The sequence below is a fragment of the Vombatus ursinus genome, unplaced genomic scaffold, assembly GCF_900497805.2.
Source record: "Vombatus ursinus unplaced genomic scaffold, bare-nosed wombat genome assembly UNPS02004746.1, whole genome shotgun sequence".
In the NCBI taxonomy this organism is placed as follows: Eukaryota; Metazoa; Chordata; class Mammalia; order Diprotodontia; family Vombatidae; genus Vombatus; species Vombatus ursinus.
In genome coordinates, this window is record NW_020944524.1 from 763411 (window position 1) to 775987 (window position 12577).

At 36.0% G+C, this 12577-nt stretch overlaps 1 protein-coding gene across 8 annotated transcripts in view; it reads right to left on the reverse strand.

Moving 5' to 3' along the window:
- TXNDC16 (thioredoxin domain containing 16) overlaps nt 1-12577 on the reverse strand; it is a 136821-nt gene that overhangs the window by 58852 nt on the left and 65392 nt on the right. For all 8 annotated transcript variants that reach the window (XM_027841658.1, XM_027841663.1, XM_027841672.1 and 5 more), the window contains 2 exons: nt 7806-7972; nt 7376-7436 (listed from right to left, as the gene is read on the reverse strand). In XM_027841658.1, coding sequence (XP_027697459.1) covers nt 7376-7436; nt 7806-7972 — 228 coding nt within the window. The remainder of the gene's footprint in view (nt 1-7375; nt 7437-7805; nt 7973-12577) is intronic.

Consider the following 12577-nt stretch of genomic DNA (forward strand, 5'->3'; position numbering starts at 1 on the left):
GATTCTTATTTGATGATACCTCTCCTATAAAGCCACATAATTATTCCTTTGAGTCTATATACTATTCGAGGTACTTAGGATACAAATACAAAAGTAAGATACTTTCTACTCTCTAGGAGCATACATTCTACTAGAGGCTATAGCATGTTCAGAGATAATGATGCCCCAATAGATGTTTCTATAGGGTACAGTAAAGATGATGAGCACTTTTCACCTCACTTCTTTTTAGGGGAGTGGGTGGAATTGATTCTCTATGACTATCTCTAGACTTTCCAACTCAGGGCATGACCTCCTCCTTTCTTGACCTTGGGTAGAGAAAAGCCATAGCCCTCTGGTTCAAGTCCGTTTGTCTGCTTGGAGATAATGAGGTTAGTTTATGAGGGTTTTAGTCTAGGACAAAAAGTTCTAGTTCCTCCATGGCTTTCTTTATTTGCAAAACTAGAAATCTGTAAATAAAATTCACTTAATGTTCTGAGCTCCCTAGTAATCAGTTGATTGCCAAACCAGAAAGGTGGTCTCCGAGGCAGCTGAATTTGGTATAATCAATTATTCATTGGTTCTCTCCGCCCAAGCACATTATTTGTAGCAAAAATACCAACCATGATACCTGTCATGTGGCAGGTGAAAAATGAAATGTCTGAGGAAACAAAGGTTCAAGCTGTCGAGCATTTTGATTTTTTAAGCAATGCCAATTGCCTAACAAATTGGGACCAGGTTTCTTCTTCAGCTAAGGGCTGGACCCTGAATACAGAGGGAGACAGGCTTTTAAAATTGATTAAAAACAATTAATCAAATAAGGATAATTAATTAAAAGGGAAAATACAACATTAGGTCATCTGATTTCTAATTGGAGGGAAAATTAGGGACTTTCCAAGTTGGGAGGGGGAGAGTGAACAGGTACAATTCCTGGTAAATAGCTTTGCTGTACTCCAAGGGACTTACAATTCAACAATTACCATCCATTTTTGGCATCTCACATAAAGATAAATGATACTGCCAGAAAGAATTTGGAAAACATTACTAGAAACTGATGAAGATGACCCTGGCCAAAAAACAAGACAAAAAATGTAGAGTTTTCTTCATTACTCACTTAAGACAGAAAAAAGGTATGTTTGGGAAGTAGCTGATTTATTTTTAGTGGTTTCTGATAAAAAAAAAATTTATTTCTGGATCCTAGTTTATATAATAAAGAAATGATGAGTTTTTACGCAAAAATGAGTCCTTATAGCTAGCAGCTAAGTCTATACCCCAAAGAGATAAAAGAAAGGAGGCCATATGTATAAAAATATTTATATGCAGATTGTTTTCTGATGGCAAAGAAGTAGAAACTGTAGGGGTGTGTATCAATTTAGGAATGGCTAAACAAACTAGTGTATGATATTGTGTATATAGATATTATGCCCTAAGAAATGATGAAAGGAACAATTTCAGAGAAACCTGAGAAGATGGATGAACTAGTGAGGTGAGCAGAACCAAGAGAAAAATTTATACAATAACAACATTGTCGAGTCAAACAATTTTGAAAGACATGCTATCCACCTCTTCTGACAGAAAGAGTACAGATTGAGACATATTTTTTTGAGTATGGCCAATTCAGGAATTTATTTTTCCAGACTATGAACATTTGTTACAAGGGTTTTCTTTTCTAAAGTAGGAAAGAAGGGGGCAGCTAGGTGGCACCAACCCTGGATTCAGAGGACAGTTTAAACCCAGCCTCAGACACATAACACTTACTAGCTGTGTGACTCTGGGCAAGTCACTTAACCCCACTGCCTAGCCAAAAAGTAAATAAATAAATAAATAAATAAAGTAGGAAGGAAGGTTGGTGGAGGAGAAGGAAGAGAGGGAGAGAAAATAAATTTTTGTTCGCTGAAAAAATATAATAAAATTTCTTTTAAAAAAGAATATTATTGAACTAGAAACATAATGACCTGGGTTCTCATCTAAGATTTGTTAACAAAATTTTTAAGAAGAACAAATTAACGTACTTTGTTAAAAAACAACAACAACAAAGCAGCTAATAAACTCTAAGGTTATCTAGGAAACCTTTGGGAAGATAAGAAGAAAACAGAATTGGAGAACTTTTAGAAAATCTTTGTGCGAGTTTAACGCATACAAAGATGAAAATTTTTCATGATTATCATGTATTACGTTACAACTATAAACCTAATGGTACTGATGTTGAGACTGTAAAGAAGTGTACAAGTCAGCTACTCTAAAATTATTTATGATAAACCTCCTTCAATTCTACCTTGGAAATTGATCTCAATCACTAAATGTAGCACCCATTCATGTGATGAAATCTGTGTTGAGAGTAGAAAATATGGCTAGGATTGATCATGCTAGATTTGATACCAGGAACTTAAGAAACTAAATAATTGTAGTATTAGAGCATACAAAAGAAAAAAGACCAGACAAGTTGAGTATATGGAACAAACTAGGCATCCCAAGCTATTCTGAGAATGGTCAACCACCAAGAAAGAACGACCTAAACAGTTCAAAGCACTTGACAAACAGTAGTCCTAGAGCTCGTATTTAGGAGTACTTGAGTTTCAAAACCATGATGAACATTTTTGTTTTTGGATTTTTTGGGGGGGAATAAGGTGGAGGACAGTCAATGCAAAAGCACAAAGATGAGAAATGGAGAATTGTATATCAAGAACAAGTAGGTCAGTATAGTTGGATCACAGAATATGTGGAAGAGAAACATAGGAGGGGGCCAGATTTTGAAGAGCTTTAATTACCCCCACAAATGGGGCACTTTATCTTGGAGATAACAGAGGGCCACCAGAGTTCAGTGAGTACATAGTCAGACCTCTGCTTTAGGAAGATCACTTTGGCAGCTATGTAGAGGATGGAGTGGAGTGGGGAAAGATTTGAGGCAGGGAGAACGATAATAATGATACTGAATAGTGTAGAGTAGAGGTAATAAGGGCTTGAACTAAGATGGAGGCCATGTGAGTTGAAAGGAGTCAAATAGAAGAAATGTTGTCAGTGTCAAAACAACAAGATCTGGCAACTGACTGGATATATGGGAAGAGTAAAGAATTGAAAATGACACCAAGGTTATGAACTTGGATAACCAGCAGGTTGGTGGTGCCCTCAAAAGTAATAGGAAAGTTCAGAAGAGGAGAAGGCTTGGGTGTAAAGAAAATAGGTTCTGTTATGGATATGATGAGTTTGAGATGTCTGTGAGGTTGTCTAGCTTAAAATGTCTAACCTGCAGTACTGGAGTTTATGAGACCAGGGATATGTAGATTTGGGAAACACCTGCAGAGATAAAGTATACAACAAAAATATGTATAGTAGCACTTTCAGTTATAGCAAAGAACTGGAAATAAATGGGTGCCCATCAATTAGGGAATGCCTTAATAAATTGCCACATGAATACAGACAGAGACTAGATTTGTCATTTCACTGATATAGGAAAAACCTTCTACCAAAGCAGGTCAACACACTCTTAGCAATTGATAACCAGCATGCATCAGAGGAGTCACTGAAACCTAGCTTTTCTGCGCTTATCCACTACACCATAGTGCCTCTCCTATGAATGTAATGGAATATTATAGATCTGTAAGAAATAGTGAATATAACAGATTGAGAGCAACATGGGAAGGCTTGTATGAACTAAGGCAGAGTGGAATGAAAAAAATCAAAATCAAAAGAATAATTTACATGATGACTAGAATAATGTAAAGTAAAAACAAATGTAAAAGACTTCAAGAGCTCTTAACAATGCAATTAATTACCAATTAAGACTTAAAAAGGGGCAGTTAGGTGGTGTACTGGATAAAGCACCAGCCCTGAAGTCAGAAGGACCTAAGTTCAAATCCAGCCTCAGACACTTAATACTTCCTAGCTGTGTGACCCTGGGCAAGTCATTTAACCCTGACTGCCACACCAAAAAAAAAGGCAAAAAACAAAAAAAACCAGAATAGAATAGAAGGAAGTATAGAAAGGAAAAGAGAAGCAGGGGAGTTTTGTTACTGTCATGATAAATTTAATATCCCCTTTAAAAATAAACAATATAAAATATTATAGAACTTCAGCGTCATATGCAGGTCTTTGTTTATTATAATGTCCATATTCACTGATGTTAAAGTTCATAAAAAAAAATTTAAAGTAAGCGGCAGTCAGATTGTTAAAGATTCTAAATGCCAAATAAAATAATATTTATTTTATCCTAGAGGTATAATGAGCCACTGGAGTTTTTGAAACAGAGAATGACATGAAAAGACTTCTAGTTTAGGAATATCATTTCAGCAACTGTGTGAAAGATAGACTGGAATAAGGAGAATAGTGAGGCAGAAAGCTCGATTAGGAGGCTACTGCAATAAGGTAGAAGTGATACAGACCTGAATCAGGTTGGTGTGATAGGTGCAAGAAATACTGAGGTAAAATTGTGAAGATCTTGTGATTTATTGGATATAAAGAGTTACAGAATCTAGTAAAGAGTCAAGGAAGACTCTTAGCAAACCTGGAAACAAGTGGATGCCAACAACTGGGGAATGCCATTTGAATATAGAGAATTAGAGACTGGACTTCTGATTTCACTGATAAAGGACCTTTTTCTTTTCCTTATTTAAAAAATAATATATTTTTCCCAATTACACATACACATAATTTTAACATTCTTTTTTTTTAAGTTTTGAGTTCCAAATTTTCTCCCTTCATTCCTCAACTCCCCCCTCCCTGACACAGTAAGTAATTTGACAAAGATTATGCATGTGCACTCATGCAAAACATATTTCCATATTAGTCATGTTGTGAAAGAAGACACAGAACAACAGGAAAAAAAATAAAGTGAAAAATAGTAATGCTTCCATATGCATTCAGACTCTATCAGTTCTTTCTCTGGATGGGGATAACATTTTTCATCATGAGTCCTTTGGAATTGTCTTGGATCATTGTATTACTGAGAACAGCTAAATCATTCAGAGTTGATCATCACATAATATTGTGTTTACTATGCACAATGTTCTCTTTGTTGTATTCACTTCACTTTGCATCAGTTTGTGTAATTCTTTCCAGTATTTTTCTGAAATCTCCTGCTCATCGTTTCTTACAGCACAATAGTATTTCATCACAATCACATACCACAACTTGTTCAGCCATTCTCCAATTGATGGGTATCTAAAGATAATTTTTTCTACCAAAGTGGGTCATGGAAGAAAAATGGTAGCTTCATCAAAAATGGAGAAGCTAGGAAGAAGGATAGAATTTTGAGGAAAGGATATTTTAACTTTGAAAATACAGAGTTTGAAATGCTTAAGGGATATCTGGTTCTAAATGTTCAATAGGCAGTTAAGGCTGTAGGACTGAAGTTCAGGAGAGAGACTAGGGAGTTACCTGCATAGAAATTATAATTGAACCTATGGGAGCTGATGAGATCAGTAAGAGTGTACAAAAAAAGAAACGAAGAATTCGTAGGATTTTACCAACAGCCAGGGGTAAGGACATGGATAATGATAAAATAAACAACAATGAGAAAGAGCAGAAAGAACAGATGAGAGAACCAGGAAAATGTGTTGTATTAGGGATATCATCTCAGGGAAAGGACAATATCTAGGAGAAAGGGAGGGACAAGAGTGTCACAATGGATAGAGAGGTCAAGAAGGATAAGAATTAAGAAAAGATCATCAGATTTAGAAATTAAGAAAGAGAAGAAAATAGAGTTTTGGTTGAGTTATGAAGTAAAAATCCAGACTGCAGGGGGTTGAAAAGCAATGAGGAAGTGAGGAATATTGAGGTAAAAAGTGTGGATAGCTTTTTTAAAAAATAGGAATTGAATGTCTTAGGGAGGGTATAGATAAGGTAGGAAGGGAGAAAATTTGGAACTCGAATTTAAAAAAAAAAAAATGTTAAAAGTTGTCATTACATGTAATTGGTGAAAAATAAAATATCATTAAGAGGAAAAAAAAAAAACAAAGAAAAACCTGAGAAGAATAATATGAACTGATGTAAAGTGAAATTACCAGAATCAGGAGAACACTGTATACAGTAACAGCAATATCATAAGGATGACCAATTGTGAAAGACTTAGCTACTTTGATCAAAACAATGATCCAAGACAATTCCAAAGGATTCATGATATCCACCTCCAGAGAAAGAACTGGAAACCTTTGAGTGCAGATTGAAGTATACTTTTTTCCCTTTTTTTACGCTTTTTTTCTTTTTCTTTTCTTTTTTTTGTAACATGGCTAATTTAATGGAAATGTTTTGCATGATTTCACATATATAACTGAGATATTGCCTTCTCAATGGGTGGGGGAGGAGTGGGAAAGAGAGAATTTGGAACTCAAATTTTTTACAGAAGAATGTTTAAAATAAATAAATAGATTGAATTTAAAAAAATAGGAATTGACTCTGGAAGGCATAAAAGAGTCAACTTTTTTTGCTTTTAATAATGGGGGAAATATTTGGGCATATTTGAAGACAGTAGGGAATGAGTCACTAGATAAAGAGAAAATAAAAATTAGGAGAAGGAATAATTGCCGGGGGGGGGGGAGGAAGTGGAGGAAACCCCTAGAGATAGGAGGGGCTATGATCAAAGACACAAGTAGAGAAAGGCTACCTCATACTACAAGTCTAGAACAAAGGAGGAAAAGGTGGAATATGAAGCTAAGATGATTTGTAATGTGGAATTGTGGCTAAGAGGAAGCATTCAATAGATGGTTTCAAATTTTTCAGCAAAGTATAAGCCTCTGCTAAGAGGAATGGGAACATTGTAAGGGATATAGCTTGAGAAATTAAGAATAGTTTTTGAATAACTGCTTTAGGGAGCTGTTTAGGAAAAAAAAATAATAAAAGGGCCAGCATAAAACTGAGGAAGGAATTGGAAGGCACTGGACAGCAAAAACCATCCTCCAAAAGGAAACTGATCACGTTTAAAAAAACAGGAAGTAAACCACTATTGATGGAATCATTCTAGAATCAGCTATCTGTGCACTGTAAACCTAAGATCAAAAAGATATAAAGGTATAAAATGAGGAAGAACATATGGTACATAATAAAAACAAATAAAAAATGGGAAATGGATAGAAGGAAAGGATATTTACACCAATTAAAACAACTTACTAGAGAAGTTTAGTCAAGTATAATGTTACAACGAGGAAACAAAAATCTACCATTATTGCCTTAAGAGAACTCAGGCTCACCTATACAAAACAATGAGATATCCTGAAGGCCCTACTAACAAATGAAACTTGGTACCAGGTTCTCTGTTGATATGAGATGATTTAAATTACAGAGCTATAATTTTTTCATTAAAAAGGAGAATGTAATTGACCTAAAAAACAAAACTTATGAGTTTGAATACATTTTTCTGTTATCCATAATGATAAATAAGCAAAATTTTAGAATAATAAAGACTAACCTTTTCTGCTCTTTTGAAGATAACATTGGCATGAGCAGGAATGTTCAAATCTGAGGAGTCCCTGTTTCAAAATAGAAATCAACCTGTAAGTTACTTCACGTAAAGAGCAGCTATCCCTAGATATAATACACAGTAAGTCTAATTAATGCCTTTGTAAGCAATACTTAATTATTATGAGAAAAATTACTAACAAGTAACACAAATGTCCTCATAAAACTCTTTTTGAAGTCCTTTGTAGCAGGTGGAATGTGCGTATTTTTTAAATTAGGTTTTTACCTAATTAGTAGGGAGAGTTTATAGAACTGTTGGCTTATTTCTATTTGTTATGGTTTTGAATTAATACATAAGTAATGATGGTTACCATTTTAAAAAATGTTTCAAAGTTGTACATGAAAACATTCTGATATAAACTAATCAAATTTTACAATACTTTAACAATAATGTGATTCCTGCTTTTCCCCGAAGGTGCCAAGCGACTCTTTCTGCAGTGTTCTTATCAGCTTCATAGGTGGTTTGTTGACTAAGAATAAAAATCAGTGGTAAACCAAGTTGGAGATGAATAGTTGAAACTTTTTCAGGATCGTCAGTAATTTCGGTCTTTACAAGAAAAAAGAAAGAATAAATTATAGTTATTGTACACTGCTATTCTGTAATTTTTTTTACATTTAAATTTAAAATAAATGAACACAATAAATAAAATAAATTTGCTATTCTTACATAATTTTAAGCATTAATAAAATTGTTAACCACTATGAAAGATAAGAATCTGTGAACCAAATATACCATTGAGAGAAATTTTTCTATCACAATCTTAGCCTGATGTTCCTAATGTGAAACTTAAAACTGTGATAGACTATGACATATACAAACTTAAAATAATAAACATATGGATTTTCTTTAAAACATACGTACAAAGATGTTGCTATAAGCATTAAGTAGATATTTACATATTTTTTCAAACACAGCTTAGGTTTTGGAGAATAGCTATTCAATTCAAAATGTTTCCCCCAAAAAGTTATTAATCAAGGGGCAGCTAGGTGGCTCCCTAGAGCACCCGCCCTAGAGTCAGGAGCACATGAGTTCAAATCTGGCCTTAGACACATAACACTTACAAGCTGTGTGACTCTGGACAAGTCACTTAACCCAACTGCCCCACCAAAAAAAAAAGTTATTAGTGAAAAAGAAATATATTAATGAAAATTCTGAACAAGTAAAAATGGTGAATGGAATAGTAAGTCAATGAGGAAAGTATAAAAAAATTGCCTTGCTGAAATGAGGGCACAGGTGAGGTTATTTAGAGTAAGTTTGTAGTGGATGCAGTTAGCATGGATTCGTGATTTCCTACAGCTATGTTCAACAGTACATGAATAGGAACAAAAGTGGGAGCAATCCAGTACCGAGGCCTGGAAGAGCAAGATCAGTGACAGAATAATGGGCAAGGGATTCAAGAGCAGAGGACAGTGTGTAGTTAAACTGATTCACTAAAGGGTCAAGATGAGGAAAGGAAAAAAGTATGGCCAAGGTAGGGGTAACGGTCTGAGAGAGGAACCGAGAGGCCAAGGGATTAGAGGTCGTGGTGAAGACAAAATAAATCATTTAGGGGTGAAGAGGGGAGGCAGACTGACAACAGAGTATGATCCAACAAGGGAATTTCAGAATCTATAAACAAGAAGGTGGAACATTTGCAAGTGATCATAAGAGCAAGAAGTATATCTATCTCTGTGTATAGCTAAAGTGCAGTGGAGAAATTGGACTTTTTCATGGGAAAAGAGCAATTTAAGGATCTGGAACATAAGAAGGTTTAAGGGAGTATCAATATGTATACTGAAGTCTCCTACTGCAGAGGCGAGGGGTGGGAAAAAAGAAAGACTCAGCTAGTAACTAAACGCATGATAGATAAAAAAAAAAAAAAAGAGTGGCCTGGAGGTCGGCAGACAATGGTTACCAAAATTTTGGTTACCAGAAAAATGGGTGGTAAATGTGGATTGAGTGAACTTTAAGGGAAGAGAGGCTATTAAATGATAAAAGGAGAGAGAGAGGGTCTGTAGAGGCAATGTAGAGCAATGTAGAACGCCACCACCACCTTGACCAGTGAGTCAGGAAAAGTGAGTAAAACACTAGACTGTCATGTACTTAAAGGCATTATAGTGATAGCAATGATCAATCAACAAAGATATTTTCACAGCTTTAATAATAATTGCCAGGAACTGTGATAAGTGCTGGCAAAACAAAGATTAAAAAAAATACAATACAAAGATTAAAAAAACAAAAACTTCCTACTCTGAGAGTTTATATTATAACCGCGGAGATATGTGTACGTGTGTGTGTACATACACACATATATGTATATATATACACACACACACACACACGACTATGTGAATTTATATAGCAAACATAAAAAGTATAAACACAAGGTACTTAGGAGGGAGAGAACCATCATTTTGGAGAATCAGAAAGGGTTTCATGCAGTAGGCATTTCATAGAACATTCTCTTCAAACTACCTTATATTTAATAACTATTTAATGTATATGTGTATATATGTGCATACACATATAGAGAGAATATATATATAATTTTTATTTATCAATTTTATATTTATGCTGTGTTTTATATGTATTTGTCTTTCCCATTGAAATGTAAACTCTTTGTGCATAGGAATAGTTCTAGTCTTTGTACTTATATCCCCAGTGCTCAGTACAATAGCAAACAAATCTTAGGCACTTAATAAACACTTGACTTGTTGATTGGTTGACTGACAGAAGGTGGTGCTTAACCTGCATCCTAAAGGGAGGGAGGGAAAGATTCCATGAGGTAGAGGCAAGGAGAGAAATAAATTCTACGCCCAGGTGATAGTGTAAAGCCACGGTGATGGGAAGTGGAATGTCACATGTAAGAAACAGAGAGTGTCAGTGTGACTTGCACTGGGTGTGAGGAGGTATAATGTAGGGTTGGCAATAAGGTATAAAGGAGTATAAAAGCTACACACAAAGAAATTTATATTTTATTCTAGTGGCAGTTGGGAGTCACTAGAGTTTACTGAGTAAGGGAGTAACATGGTCAGATCTGTGCTTAAAGTTAATTGGTTTGGGGGCAGCTAGGTGGCACAGTGGACAGAGCACCGGCCCTGGAGTCAGGAGGACCTGAGTTCAAATCCAGCCTCAGACACATAACACTCACTAGCTGTATGACTCTGGGCAAGTCACTTAACCCCAATTGCCCTCACCAAAGAAAAATAAATAAATAAATACAATAAAGTTAATTGCTTTGGCAGCTGTTTGAAGGATAAACTGCAGAGGACAGAGACTTAAGGCACAGAAACCATTAAAAGGCCATTACAAGAGGCAGAGCAGAGTAAAGGCAAGGATTCACCTGAGCTTTCCCTCTAAATCCTCCAAATACCTTTAAAAAAATTACTCCACATAAACTCTAGAACAGCAGAACCCGCAAAAAGACAGTGTGAAACAAATTCCCAGCCCAAGACAACTTAGAAGGTTGGCAAGAAAGGTCAGTTACATCAGGGTGAGAGAGGAGTACAGTCCAGGACAGGCCACACCAGCAGGGCCTAGCAAACCAGGAGCAGAATTTAGGGCAACTGAATCACTGGCAGAAGTGGTGGTTTCTAGATCTCTCATCCCACAGATGCCAAAGACAATTTAGAATATCAGCAGGAAGGGGCTGCCGCACATGGATGAGAGTGGAGGGCAGCCCAGTGCAGGCTGCAGCAGCACAGCCCTGGCCCCAGCAAACCAGGAGCAGGTCTTGGGAGTGACTGAATCGGTAGCAGTGGCAGCAATAGTGGCACTGGCTGCTTCTGGAGCTCTCAGCCCACAGATGGTAAGGGGGTTGAACAACTGGTCAGAAGGAGATTACAGGGGTCTTTTTGATAGCACTGAGGTAGGACTCTGGTGCTTTGCCCATACTCTGATCTGGGTTACAGTTCTGGGCATCAATCTCAGGGTGAGAAAGAGCACTAGCACAGCAGAGCTTGCAGCCACAGTGGAGAGGAGACCCTTCTGACAGTTCTAGGGCAGAAAAGAATGTTTGTGGGTACACACAGATAAGAAAACAGTCTAGGAGAATAGGAAGCACCACTGTACCACCTTGCAAGAACTAAAAACATAGGTCTCTAGAAGTATCTCTGAAAACAGTTGCACAAAACCCCTGAAACTTGGGATGGTTCATCCTCCACCCTGGAAGCAGAGCCCTACTTTAACAAAGAGTTAAAAGTCAAGTAATAGGCAGGGAAATGAGTGAACAATAGAAAAAAATTCTGACTACAGAAAATTACTGTGGTGACAAGGAGGATCAAAACACACACTCAGAAGGTGATAAATTCAAAGGTCCTACATCCAAAGACTCCAAGAAAAATTAGAATCGGTCTCAAGTCATGGAAGGGCTCAAAAAGGACTTTGAAAATTAAGTAAGAGAGGTAGAGGAAAAACTGAAAACAGAAATGAGAGTGATGTAAGAAAATCATGAAAAATTAGTCAACAATTTGGTAAAGGAGATACAAAAAAAAATACTGAAGAAAATAACACTTTACAAAACAGACTAGTCCAAATGGTAAAAGAAGTCCAAAAAGCCAATGAGGATAAGAATGCCTTAAAAAACAGAACTGGTCAAATGGAAAAAGAGGTACAAAGGTTTACTGAAGAAAAGAGTTCCTTAAAATTAGAATGGAGCAAGTAGAAGCTAATGAGTTTAAGAGAAATCAAGAAACAATAAAACAAAACCAAAAGAATGAAAAAATGGAAGAAAATGTAAAATATCTCATTGGAAAAAACAACTTTAAAAGATCCAAAAAAGAGATCCAAGAGAGATAATTTTAAAATTATTGGACAACCTAAAAGCCAGGATAAGAGAAGGGGGTGGGGTGACAGAAAGGAGGGCAGATTGGGGAAGGAGGCAGTCAGAAACAAAACACTTGAGGAGGGACAGGGTGAAAGGAGAGAGATAGAATAGAATAAATGGGGAGATAGGATGGAGGGAAATACAGTTGGCAAAAGTAACTTTCAAAAAAATTTTGAAGCAAGTTTCTTTGATAAAGGCCTCATTTCTCAAACATAGAGAATTGGGTCAAATTTATAAAAATAAAAGCCATTCCTCAGCTGATAAATGATCAAAAGATATGACCAGTTTTCAGATGAAATAATCAAAGTTATCTATAGCCATACGAAAAAATAGTCTAACTCACCACT